Source organism: Ostrea edulis, chromosome 8 (genome assembly GCF_947568905.1).
Source record: "Ostrea edulis chromosome 8, xbOstEdul1.1, whole genome shotgun sequence".
Taxonomy (NCBI): Eukaryota; Metazoa; Mollusca; class Bivalvia; order Ostreida; family Ostreidae; genus Ostrea; species Ostrea edulis.
The window spans coordinates 24,650,028-24,664,695 of NC_079171.1; the positions used below are offsets into that span (position 1 = coordinate 24,650,028).

The 14,668-nt window shown below is 36.4% G+C and overlaps 1 protein-coding gene and 1 pseudogene across 1 annotated transcript; both read left to right on the forward strand.

The window, feature by feature from the left end:
- LOC125667212 (uncharacterized) overlaps nt 1-14,668 on the forward strand; it is a 303,650-nt pseudogene that overhangs the window by 48,709 nt on the left and 240,273 nt on the right.
- On the forward strand, nt 7,116-11,230 carry LOC125662959 (complement C1q tumor necrosis factor-related protein 4-like). Its single transcript, XM_056147252.1, has 2 exons — nt 7,116-7,758; nt 10,012-11,230. The coding sequence occupies exons 1-2, from the start codon at nt 7,596-7,598 to the stop codon at nt 10,419-10,421; spliced, it is 573 nt and encodes a 190-aa protein (XP_056003227.1). The 5' UTR covers nt 7,116-7,595; the 3' UTR covers nt 10,422-11,230.

Consider the following 14,668-nt stretch of genomic DNA (forward strand, 5'->3'; position numbering starts at 1 on the left):
GTGAAAATGTAGGTAGTGAGGTGAATGCTCCATCATCATATTTAGCATTCAAAAGAGAAAGTTGCTGGTCTTTCAGATGAGACCTTTAAACACCACATGCATGCGTCTAAATGTGTGGCACTTCATACTACTGAAATATTCTCTACAGGTATTATACTAAAATCAAACATACACATACATGTATATTCATATACATGTTAAAAATCTTAATTATCATTTTAGAATTTTCTTCTTCTGACAAAATGATGCGCAAGTACATAAATGGAAGCTATGCCACTATATGTCATGACACTGTACAGCTTGATCAGTTGATACATCACATAAACAGTCACAGATGGAAACAATCAAGAAAAACTTAGTACACAACATCACCCCTTAATTTTGAATTGTAGCTGAAGATCATTCTGCCAAGATCGAAATGCAGCTTGGCAATGATTAGCGAGGGTTATATTATTCTTAAAAAGTAGATTGCAATCAAAAGTTAACTGCCAAAGTTATCAGGAGACAATAATCCATACATGGTTCGAATTTCCTCCACTGCCACCTAAAGTGCACGTGTAAACAACGCGTGTGACATGCACCACACCCCGACAGGCTACATTGTAAACAAGTAAAATGCATTCAGAGTAATAGTTTTACATATGATATTCTGTTTGGTTTATAGTCTTAGTAGCTACATACCTATGCGGTACACCTGTACCATGTAGGTACTGCAAACAGTGCGGCGTAATGTACATTTGCATCCTCGGGGATTTCAACCCGGACAAAGTGGAGCATGCCAATCCGAATACATATATATCTTTCGTTTTTATTTTTGCATTTTATTTATTTATTTATTTATGTCATGGCGTTGGGAAAAAAACTTCAAAGTAGGGAGACAGATGAAAAGGGGGATACGGTCCAATCATCCAAAAAAAAGTCCCGTGTGGAGGGGTGGGGGTGGGGTAGATTCCTAAGGACTTGGCGCATATCTATTTGTTTTTAAATGTGAAATTCTATCCAAAATCAATATGAATTTTTAGTATACAGAGTACATTAACTGCAAAGATTAAATTTTAGAAAAAAACCCAAACAGTTCACGTACTAGATATATCACTTTCATCACCGGAATTTTCAGTAACTCGGGTACTCTGTCGCTTGTACATAACACGATCGGTATGAAACACCATTTAATCAGTCTATCTAATAAAAAACTCATTGTTAATATGCAAACATTTTCTTTCAACCGTGTTTACTTACCTCAGATGGGCCAACTTCTTTCCCTGGAAAACTCCATTATGATGACATCACAAATTACGTCATTCAAAACAGAGCATGCGCACTTCGAAAGTGTGTAAGCCATGCTCGCAAGGAAAAAAGATGGACGAGTGCTAAATCTTTACACACCTGTTACACACATCTCATAAATCCTGTTAAGTAAACACTTCAGGATTTTGATGGTAGATGAACTATTTAATGATTTTATGCTGATTTTTATAAAAATCCAACTGAACACCACCATTTTCGTGTTCCTTTGACCGACCCCGTGTTGATTTACACGTGTGCCTTCTTATTCACTGGTTCAATTGACAGGGCTTACAAACACACACACACACACACACACACACACACACACACACACACACACACACACATATATATATATATATATATATATATATGCATGTGAGCATGAATTAAGTTCGCTTTCAAAAATCGTTGCAATGTGTCCATTCTCGTAAAACGTCGGTGCCTTTCAAGTTGCGATGCCTGCACCAGCCTTGAATCCGAGAGCCCTCCGCGTAACACGGTGTGTCCACGGAGTGTCACGGTGTGTTTTCACGGAGGATAAAATTTCGTTCATAATATGTGCATTATATTTTTCTCGCAAAATACTATTGAAATATTAATAATTCAAATTATCAAAATCTATATTCCATGGGCGATTTTAAATTGTCTGAGTAAGGTGATTTTTATCTTCAAATTATTAATTTTGTAGATTTTTAAATCATTTGTGGAGTATTTTGTATTCATATCAATTATCGTTGTTATTCATACATATATAATTTGTTTATTTATTTGAGGGCATCGTATCAATACCGATGTTCGAAAGTTCTGAACTACCAAGAAAGACCGATTTTTGTTTATCAATACCGACGTTTCAAATGCCCCAAACTACCGATTAAAGGCGTTGTATTTTTATTGATCACTTGCCTGTGAATAAGGCGCATACGAGATATTTGCATTTACCTAGAGTACTCACACTATTGGACAGAAAGTGTGCTGTCTACTTAAATTATAAAGTGGGTGGGTCGCTACATGGATTGAATTCTTAAGTTTCACGCTGAAATGTTATATGTACATTATTATCACACTGTATAGCATGCTCAAAGTTAATCAAATTTATTTTATCTATACATATGTTTTATGACAATTGTTATCAATTAATCTAAGGTGAGAACCTCGTAAGTTGCAAGAATTTGTGTTCAAATTTGTTCTATATTATATATGCAATAAAATATGTTCAAACCAATTAAATTTAGCCTACAACATCACATGAGGGTAGAGCTACCATAATGAAGATGATATTAATAAATGAGTGTTGTGTTAATACATATTAAATGATCGCAAGTGGTATTATTAATTGAATTATTGCCTCATCAACATCGGGCAACCGTAGTCTGTATGTTAGTCTGAAAACTTTTCACATTATTGATTTCTTAATAATCCTAAGGAAAACATATCATAATACATGTACCTGTAAGTGATAATAATTTCATGACAGACAGAAATCAATTCAGTACGGAGGAATCAAATTATTTCTGAGGATACCATTGTTGCATGCAATTGGAGGATATATTCCACACCGAGATTAAACTAATTAATGTGTTGATACGAACGTCGGTATTTCCCCACTTATCATCCATTCATTAGAGGAAGTGTCTGTCCTGTGATGTAAATTTGAGATTATCTTTAAATTAATTAAGGAAACTGTTCAGTGCATTTCTATGAATCACCGGTTTTATTTGATAATCGTATGTCCATGGTGGCGATATATAAAGGACACCTATCAGAAAAATAGTATTAGTGGATTTAAAGATGTTGTTCATAATAGTACCCCTTTCTCTTTTATGGTTTTGCGCACCATCAACAGCGCTTCTGATTCCGGATCAGAACGACACTAGCATGATGAATCGATTGTTTATTCTGGAACAGGAACTACACAGTCTTCGGGACAAAAGTCTGGAAATGCACAATTTCCAGTCAACCCTTAACAAACAGCTTCATACACTGTTTGCTACTCTAAGTAATATCGAATTGAGTCTCAAGGAAGAAATATCTCAATTGAACTCTCTAGTGCTCTCAAAAAATGCAGGTTAGTATATATATAATATTTTGTTTGTGTTGTTTTAAAAGTGACTTCTTTTTATAGAATATATACTTTTCATTTTCATTTCATATCTCATAGTTTTGTTTGGTTGGTTGTTTTTATGTTTTACTGCGTTTTAGGTTAAGCATTACCGATACGATCCGGCGTCTTAGCTGATCGCGTAAGTTGTCTGGAATTTCATGTTTCATACCTGTTTCCACTGTCGTTTAATCCGTTATATGTAAATTACACGAACGCAACGATTGACCATTCGTAGCTGATCGCGGAAGTGTTTAATAGGAGGTGATGAAGGTTAATACGATCTCGTACGAATTGTTGCGATTTGATACGGATAAATAAATTTCAGGTGACACGATCTGAACACCGTTCAGATACGATCACATGCGTTCTGATAAGATTGTCTCGATCCAGTTTACGATTGGACCTTGATCTCATATGATCGTGATGATCGGAGTTCCCGATTTGGGACGATTATGTACGCGCAGATACATGTACGTTTGTATACGTTACGATACGTTAATCAGGAACCGATGCGCTATGTTGCGATATATGATTGTAATCGCAATGTCTTTCACGATCAGGATCGATGATGATCACTGTTTGAGCTAAGATTGGAACCCTACAGGTATTATTAGTTACCTAGTCATCTAGTGACCTGGTACGGGATGATACCAGGTCTCTAAGTTCTATACCGGGCAAGGCGAAGCCGAGCCCGGTATAAAACTTACCGGTAGTGACCTGGTGTCATCCCGTACCAGGTCACTAGATCGCTAGGTAACGAATTTACCCCACCGATGACCTATTATGATAATATGCATGAGGCTATTGCATACCAGAACTACATATAACACCATACCATAAATATTCCTTGTTCAAAGACGACTGTCTTTAAACGAACTTTTGCACGGACAAACATCATACCAGTATATGTATACATCAATGTAAATATACCCGGTGTGATTATCAGTAATTTCTTCTTCTCTTTCCGATCTCGTCTGCTGCTAAATTTGCAAACCGTTTGACCTTCATTGTTATTGACAAATGCAACAAGATAGATAACTCGCAAGGAAGCCTGGTATAAATTTTGACGGTGACGTGGGATAGAATATCCCACGTTTTCACGTGACCGTAATGAGCCAATCACTATTCAGGATCTTCCAGCTAACTTGTCAGCGTTGGGGTAAATATACAGCCCGAGTGACCATTATAACGACTGAAAATTAATCGTGTTTATCGTAAAAAAAAAAATTGACAAAGTTTTTACGATCAACATGATCAAATTGTCACTACTAAGAAAATTTGATACGATTATTCCATGACTGAGACCACGATTTCAATCGTGCCGGGAATCGTGAAATTAGAAACGAAGCATAATGAAATCCGGAACCTATGTCTTGATCAGGTAAAAAGAGTAATCCGTAGTTAAAATCATTGAGCCAAGACAGGCCTCACGATTGGTATGAAAGACGTCAAACAGTATGTAACAGTGATCGGTTGTATTGGCAAACTAGATCATTATAACGAACATAGAATTTGCGAAATTCTTACTTTAAACAAGACTGTTGGAACCCCTGTATTATAATCTTGTTTGTTAGCTTGCCTCAATTTACAAACTGATCATACACAGAACAAGCTCTTGCATATCGAATCAGTTGAGAGATATAAACACCATACGCGGATGATAATGAAATATTGCTACATAAATATGGAAAGCTGACAACGGAGAAGTTGAAATCGATGCGAAGCGAGTGGCTTAACCACAAGACTAGCACGAATGATAGCAACATATGCTAAATATAATAAATGTGATGCTATTTTATTTGTTTGCATGTTCTCCTCGGTGCATCACGTTTCTTCACATTGATATTACGTTTCCGCCAAAAAACTGTTACGATTCAGCTAATTGCTTTTACTATTCCGCAAAAAAAGAAAAAGAAAAGAGAATGGCATTACGATTCCGCAAATATCTTACCTGGATTACAGGTAAAAACAATGCATTCTTACGTGTAATACATATACATGGGAAAACAAAACATTTCTATGGCAGTATTTATTTTAAAATGCTGACAAAACATACAGCATGAAAAGTTACTAATACTGAGAAAATGACACGATATAACATGCATAATGAAATACCGCATAATGATAAAATAACATGCAAAATACCAGTATTCCATAGCACCTTATAGCACTGCATAGCATACTAGCATTCATTCTTAACTTTAAGCAGTTAAATTGGGTGCCAGAACATCTAACATGTCTGCTCGGACACCAAATTTGTACCCGACAGCCCTTAAAAGATATATACGGGGAACTTTTTCTTTCATATATTTCGCATATTCTGTACAAAAAAAGTCAAGTTTATTTTGGTCTTATCTTGCTGGTGCTGTCAGTCATGACTTTGATGTACGTTGTTTTTGGAGTTTTTGTAACACGTCCGTGAATACAAACAACCATGTATTTGAAATGGGCATGAATAGACTTCGGCCCATATATATTGCGTCCCCCCCCCCCCCAATATCCGGAGTTGCTATCCAAATTTGTGGTGGAAACCTAGATTCTGCAGGCACATCATATTTTATAAGCACCCGAGATGAACTCGTCACAGGCCGGCAAATTACGGAAACGTAATGCTTGTGTACAATACTAACTTTATATTTTAAGCGGAAACGTAACAAAACATTTTGTGGAAAAGTAAAAATAACATTTTTCAAATTTTGCGAACTTCCGAAGTGTAATACGCCTGTTGCGACCATACTGATCCAAACCATTATTGACCTAATGAAAGTTGAAGATAGCGACCAGTGATCAATCTCATAACTCCTGTAAGCGATACAAATTAGAGAGTTGGGCAAACACGGACCCCTGGAAAAACCAGAGGTGGGATCAGGTGCCTAGGAGGAGTAAGCATCCCCTGTCGACCGGTCACATCCGCCGTGAGCCCTATATCCTGATCAGATAAACGGGGTTATCCGTAATGTGACACTATAATCCATTAGTTTCATAGTCACGCTACATATGTACATTCAACTTAACCCAGTGGAATGCTACACTCCAGTACAATCATTTAAAAACCGCCGCGGTGGTCTAGAAGTTAGAGCGTTTGCCCCGCATGCGGAAGACCGGGGTTCAAATCAAAGGCCTAAATTTGAAGCCCTTCATTGATATCCGATGTGCACTGGCCTTGGAAATCAGCAGTTCGGAAAAAAGCGAAAAAGGGGCACTGAGCACGTGTCAGTTACAGCTTGTATTGCTTTCATGTTGTGAACGTGTTTCCACTTTATTTGTATGCGTGAAAAAACCCACCCAGATTTAACTAGTTGTGCGTGGTAGTATCTTTATCTTTGGTGCATATTAACAAACAATGACTTCATGCATCTTTTTATTAATACTTTTGCCCAAATCGTCAATCGCTAACTAATAAAAGGATATAGTTTCAGGGATAGGCATTTTGTTAACGGACTACACCGTCTACCTTATAAAGATATGTGTTCAGGGCAGATGTGGCTGGTCAACAGGGAATGCTCACTCCCCCTGTGTCCGTGGGATTGTGTTTGTTTTACTCTACTTTTGTATTATTGAGTTATGAGATTGATCACTGTTAGATATCTTCACATTCTTTAGGGATCACTGTTAGTTATCTTCACATTCATTAGGAAATCTCGTGATGCATCAATTTCGTTTATTTCGAAATCCTTCAAAGGACGATCTGATCTACATCACCAAAGACGAAAAGTACGGTAGTCATTAATTAAACGTCTTACTTCAAGGTGTCTTGTCTTATTTTATCGCTTTACTGATGAAATGCGCGATCATTTTCAGGAGTTGAATGATAGTCTCCTCTTCTTTTCTGATTGTAAATAAATGTTGAAGACGTGATATGCCGCTTCATGACAAAGCGTTGAAGACGTAATGGTTGAAGTCTGGAACGACATATTATTAACAGTCGTGGGGTGATCTCCTTTTATTCTAAAATTATATTTACTTTAAGCTTTTAAAATTTAAATTTCCTCTTTAGAATTTCAGGTTTCACAGGTGTCAAGATCATTTACAGTATTGATGGAAATTCTGTGATATTCTTACTCTTCATATTACAATGTACATGTAGAATTCCTTTCCCTTTTATGATATGGTTTTCAACATCATTTAAAATTACAACAGTTAACGAGGATTTTATTACTAGGAAATTACATCAATAATTTAACTTATAAACGTACTTAACTTAATGTTCTATTTTTGTTTCTGTGAAGTGACGAGCACTGTAATAAACAACCTATCCATGCAAGTCGGAGATTTGGAGGTGAGAATGAATGAAACGTTGAAAAACAACTATAGAGTATTGACTAACTTCAACGCCAAACAAAATCACATTGAATCGAAATTCACAAGTAAGTTTACTCTAACAAATATAGTTTGTGATACTGATGTTTTCTGCCATAATGAACAAATTGCCATCTATTTAACAAATGACATCTGTAGTGAATCGGTAATTTCTGTGGAAACGAGGGGGTTATTTATAATAGCAAGTCATTTTACCCCTTTTGGACCTCTAGATGTTTTACAAAATGAGGTGACGCCTGCGCTGAAGTCAATGTTTATCATGTAGGCGAATTTGACAGCGAAAGAGTGTAGTGTTTGAAATGACGACGATTATCCTTGCTTTAGTGTGGAATGAATGGTTTCAATTGTATTTCCTTGCAGAAAAAGCATTCATGAATTGATTTATGCAAGTTTTCGAACGATTCACATCAAATGTAAGCTGAAATAAACTCAAGTCGAAGCACGACTGATTTCCCACATACCTTATGAAGGCTTGGACAGAAACGAGGGGGATAGGAAAGACCGAATATAAATAACCCCCGTTTCAACAAAAATTATTGAATCGGTTACTGGTTGTTATGAAAAATATGAGATTGATTGGTTGAATATTGTTTAACGTCCCTCTCGAGAATATTTCACTCATATGGAGACGTCACCACTGCCGGGGAAGGACTGTAAAACTCAGGCCTATGCTCAGCGCTTATGACCATTGAGCAGGGAGGGATCTTTATCGCGCCACACCTGCTGTGACACGGGGCCTCGGTTTTTGAGGTCTCATCCGAAGGACCAACCCATTTACTCGCCTCTTACGACAAGCAAGGGGGTACTGAGGACCTATTCTAACCCGGATCCCCACGGTATTATTAATAATTGTTATAAATGGTAGTTTCAGTTGAAAGACGTATTGCGGGGGTTAATTATTTTAAAAGTAATTATATATCATCCGTCATTCAGAAATAGTAATCCGCACCGTACTTTTTTAATAGTTAACGGCGTAGTATGTATTAGAATCTTATCTTTAGTAAATGACACGTGGTCACTGCCAATTAAAGTCGGAACAACAACTAACCGATTGTGCATAGCAACATATATATCTATGGTTAAACAGTTATGTCATTAAATGTAGAGAAATTTCAACATGCTATGGAAGTATATAAGCTGGTTGGAAACGAATAAAATGTATTTAGGTGTAAAATTGTGTTTTCTTCTTAGCATTTAGCACTGCCCGGAGTTCAAAGACAAATTATTAAAACTTTCTTGACGTTTGTATCACATGTTTTTACATATTTTTATTTTATTTGTCAAATCTCATAGAAGTAGTATATCATAAGTTTATTTTGCCGGTATAGTTTGTATCCAATAAACAAGAGGCCAACGGGCCTTATTGGTCATCTGAGTGTTAGTTAAAATATCACTAATCTCAAGGGCTATCTAATCTTGTAAAAACAAATCCTATTCTGAATACTAGTAAGCTTAATTCTAATATTTAGCAACAGTATTAAACAAGATGTGTTCTTAAAACTTAAATGCCTCCGAAAGTGTCTATACAGATGAAAGACTTTACATAATATAATATATTTAACATTAACACGACTAATTTGGTCCCATCCTACAGGCAAAACATTGAAGTTTCGAAATTCACAATTTTGATACATCCTTTTCTGCTTTTCCTACATATGCATTTATTTTTTATACTGTATTTTAAATGATAAATACAATGATAACTGTCACAACAATTTTGACCCCATCCTGGAATAAAAACCCTTACCCCCTGGGATCCTGAAATGTACAATTTTGGGAAATGATTGCCTACTCTTTCTAGATATCTATTTAGTGTCAATTTAGTATCAATAGCCTTAAAGAAGTAATTATTTGAATGTTTTACACATACACACAATATATACAAATTTTGGTCACGCTCTGGAATCAGAACCTGAAACTTACAATTTCGGTAGATGCCTTCTTGCTCTACATGTAGTTTTTCTTACAAAGGTACGGTTGTAGAGTAAAAAGGTTTTAAAAATTGGCCAATCGGTGCCTCGTCCATAAGGCCCCAGGGTGCAGAAGTCCTGAACTTTACAATTTATGTCCTTATTGTCACAAAGATGCTTCATAACAAAAGATGAGAATTGGAATAATAGTTATCAAATTTTAAAATGCTCAATTGCTAACGAACGATGGACGATGACGGACGCTGAACATTGCTATAGGTTACCTCAGTTTACTCAGGTGACCTCAAAGATATATAAATGTAACACTTATCTCGTGATATTTTTCAATACAACTAATTTTAGTTAAAGCTATTTTTATTCCATATTCAGCTGAAGTTGCCTTTACCGCTGATTTGATCTTCAACACCTCCATTTCGGACATTAAGAAACACGACAAAATTGTCTTTGGACATAAAATCTTTAATGATGGTAACGCTTATGATACAGCTACGGGTGTCTTCACAGCTCCCGTGTATGGTGCATACGTGTTTTATTTCAACATCAACACCTTACCACACAAATCATTACAAGTTGAGTTGACAGTAAATGGAAACGGGCATTCAGCGATGGCGTATGCAGGAGCTTTGGATGTCGATGTCAGCGGAAGTTCAATGGTAATTCTAAACCTTCATGAAGGCGACCGTGTCTGGTTAAGATCCAGCTCTGATTCCGCCGCAAGCAAAGTTGTGGCATATCAACTAAACTCGTTTTCTGGATTCTTGTTGTACAAATATTATTGAAGAGAGAAAGAACAAGCGAGAAGGAGAACGCAGGATTGACAGCATTTATATTTTTATACGCCCGTCTTTAGATGGAAGGTATTATGGTACAGCGATATCCCTACGTCCGTTCGGAGTTTTCTGATTCTAATTTCATTTCTCTGTCGCATATCAAGCTGAAACTTGGATCACTCTAGATCATGTTACAGTGTTCATCGATTTCGACCTCTCTTGCAGGAGTTTTGGCCCTTTGTTTGAAAATTATTGTTCAATGGAGGGTGCATAATTTGTTTGCTTAAGTCGACCCACAGTTTTCAAATGAGGTCCATCTTGTTTTACAGAGTGTTGTATGGATTTTGAAGATGTGTATGTGGCAAGGATTTTGATTTTCTGCTATTTTGGAGAAAAGTACAGGTTGTTGAACTCCGTTTTGAGGAAATATTACAAAGAGAGTACATGCTTTGTTCGGTGAACTCCTCCCCCAGTTTTCAAGTGAGAACCTTCTTATTTTACAGAGTTTTTATATGGATATTGAAGGTGTGAACATTGCAACGATTTTGATTTTCTTCATTTTTAAATTACAGGTTATTGAACATAGTCAATTTTGAGGAATTATTTCATAGAGAGTACATGATTTGTCTTTCAATTTTCCTTCCATAGTTTTTCAAATGAAGACTTTGTTTTATAGAGTATTTGTATGGGTATGGAAGATGTGCATGTGGCAAGGGTTTTGATTTTATTCAACTTTTAAAAACATACCGGTAGTTGAACTTTGTCCATTTTAAGGAAACATTACAGTATATTAAATAAAAACATGGTTTGTCCGTAAAGCTCCTCTCACAATTTAGAAGCTAGGGAAGTTGTAAATAACTTGTGCATAGTACAAGGATTTTGATTCTCAACAATTTTTAATTTTCTTTGACATTTTGAACATTTACAGGTTTTTGAATTTGGGGAAAATATTTCACACACAGAACTCTTGGTGCGTCTATCTATCTCCTGTCAGTTTTACGCTAAGACCCTTTGTTCATATTATACAAAAAAAGATGCCACCCCCTGGTGATGGCTGATACTACTACTACAAATTATAGTTTAAGAAAACAAACCCATGTAAGCATTTTCATGGGCGTATTATTTACCGTTTGTGGTACTATTGTTGACCTTAGTATTGAATACGGAATATCGGAACTATTATTTCATCTCTGATTCCGTTGTGCTTTTAATATTTAATATGTCTAACGAGATCTCGTTGGCTGCGTTTATTTGGGCAACTTTTTAGTGAATAAGCATACTACATGTACAAGTATCAAATATGAGTTTAGGCACTAAACACCGTGATTTGGAAGTAAAGGGGAAGGCAAATGGAGATAAAATGTGCCTTCATATTGGTCTGAAAATTGTTAGTTCGCAAGAAAAGTAGTTCTGCCCAAACCCTAAAATCAAGGCCTATGCTCGGCGGCGATTACGGCCCTTGAGCAGGGATCTTTATCGTGTCACATCTGCTGTGACACGGGACATCGGGTTTTGTGGTCTCATCCGAAGGACTGTCCCATTGAGTCGTTTCTTACGACAAGTAAGGTGTACTGAGGAACTATTCTAAACCAGATCCCCACGGGAAGGGGGGTGGAGGAGATCGATGTACAAAACGATATAATTGCATAGGGGTCGGTTGTATGGCTTGCAAAAATCTAACAAACGGAATAAATATCCAAATTTGCCATTATTTTGGGGGAAATAGAAATACACGGTGCTGTGAATCATTTTTGAGTCGCATTCCGCTACCAAGCATCATGAATTTAATATAGTAACTCATGTATTAGTACTGGGATATTCGAATGCAACATTCTGAAAAATAATCATCAAATCAGGCTTCTTTTTTGTGTTGGAAATAAATTGTCTAAGGCATTACTAATTTGTATCAACAGTCTCGTCTAATGTCAGCATTTCGCAAATCGTATGGTTGTTATAACGATCTAGTTTGCCAGTACAGCCTGTCATTTGGGTCAAATGCTGGCTGACGTGTTAGGTCGTTCTCCACATTGATTTTGACTATTGATGACTCCGTTTACCTGATCAAGACAAATGGCTCATGGTGGGTGTAACCGGTTGACAGGGAATGCTTACTTCTCCTAGGCACCCAAGCGCGGATCTAGAAATTTTTCAAAGGGGGGGTTGAAGTGCAAATGCAGGGACGAATCCAGGAATTGCTGTTACGGGGGGGGGGGGGTGCTTTATGAGGCAGGGGGTTTGGGAAGCTCCTGGATTTTACAGATTTTATTGGGTTTAAGATATGTTTCCTATGTAAGTCATTTTTACTATTTTCTATCATTCTTCATAAGGAGAAATTAGTACAATGACGCAAATCTTAAGGGTTTTGGGGAAAAATTAAGTTCTCCCAATGAAGTAATTCAAGAAATCATAAAGATTTTGTCATTCATTTCTCCGGAAGTAGAAGAAAGTATTGCTTCTTTTATCGTTTAGTACATTTGTCGAAAGAAGATACCACGATTTACCTTAAATTTGAAAATTTATGGGGGGGGGGGGGGGCGCTCCCCTTATATACGCCACTGAAATTAGAGTTGTTATAACGTACGTTAAGATAGTTAAACGACAACTTAACATGAATGCTATCAATTTGTATTTCTAAATTCAAATTTGGATTAATGTTATTGTATAATTATCAGACGTAGATCTGTCACTCTTGATTTTAAAACGAATGCTGTTTTAAAATGCATTCCGATTTACTCCCAGTGATTCATTTAAAAAAATTATTTGATTAAACCCTTGAAAACTGACAGGTTGTGGGGGCTATGCCTATGTAGGTATTGAAAGCTGTTAATAGGTTTGATATGTGAGCGAATGTTTAATCGCTGGCTATCTGAGAACCTTGTAAGTAATAGTGTCCAGGAAATTGACACAGGTGTGAGATACATGTATATCATAGGTGAATCCCAAATATTTGCGACAAAAGTACCTTATGTCGAAAAATTCCTTAATTTCATCCGAACTTTCATTACATGTAAATAGAATGAAACCGTCACCTCCAAATCTGCCGTGGTAAAAAAGTTTGTCGGCATATTGAAATTTGGAAATTGCCTCATCAGTGATACCTTTCATAATTTCTGGTGACGGGCATGTCCTCATAGCCGCTCCTATCACTTGTTTGTAGCATCGGCCATCGAATTCAAAGACATTATTTGCAAGTAAACAACTAGTATTGAGAAAGAAGATAACAGCAGAACTGCAAGGTCGAGGTAATTCTAGATTAGAATTGTCTGCTAGATATGCTTGGGGTTGCCCACGTGAAACATTATTTTCGTAACTTCTTTTTTCTGAATAGATCCAAATTTTGTTATTTCTGATATTCCGTATTGTAGGATTTTGACATATATCCTTTGTGTCTGTTCTGATATTTTCGTGAAATAAACATATCTCCCAAATTGTGTCATTCGTTTGTTATACATTCTAACAAAGGGTTTATTACCACGGTAACGCATGAAAATTACAATGGTTCGCTATCTTATTTCTTCCCGATGCGAATAGGAACTTCAATACACAAAATACAACCTGCCATATGACAATGTCTTTGTATAGAAAATTACAGCAAAATTATCATGGCATTCAATATGCTCTGAAAAACAAATTGATTACATTAATGTCCATTGTCATAACCAATGGATCATTGCTTCAATTATAACTTTTAAACTCTGTTGAAAAATCATCTTTGCAAGCCAAGTGTCCGGTTTCGCTTACTCTCATCTCCCCCTTGGCTGATTTAGTTGCGATTGAACTGCCATCTAATGGATCGAGTAAGTTATCGTTCTTGACGAAAAAAAAAGATCAAAGCAGCTGCGTTTTAAAAAATAATAATATTGGAACCCGGAAATAGTCATGATTAGTGATCAGACATCCAGAAAATTACTTTGTTAAAACACCACTGTGATTCTATGCACACTGACTTTGAAATCGATATTAAAAAGATGTTCGAGTTCCTCATTCATAATATTCAAGCAGTCAATGAAGATCAAATCAGGTCGCCCAAAAATCTATTGGAACTGCCATCAATGGTGCCCCTTAAATAGCTGCCCATTTTTTGTATTCCAGAACTTTTACATCAGAAAGAAAAATCTCTTGCTGTGGCGATGGCCTTCAAACATAACATTTACATGTAGATACATCGAGGACTTTTTATCAAATATTAACAATACTGAATTTCATTCATATTTCGATTTGATATATCCTAGTGAACACCACGAGGTCTTTCACAT

What these genes read in the sequence shown, in the direction of transcription:
- LOC125662959 (XM_056147252.1), top strand. Translation starts at nt 7,596, where the DNA reads ATGTTCTATTTTTGTTTCTGTGAAGTGACGAGCACTGTAATAAACAAC. An exon ending in CATTGAATCGAAATTCACAA is followed by an intron (nt 7,759 to 10,011) that starts GTAAGTTTACTC and finishes TTCCATATTCAG; the next exon opens with CTGAAGTTGCCTTTACCGCT.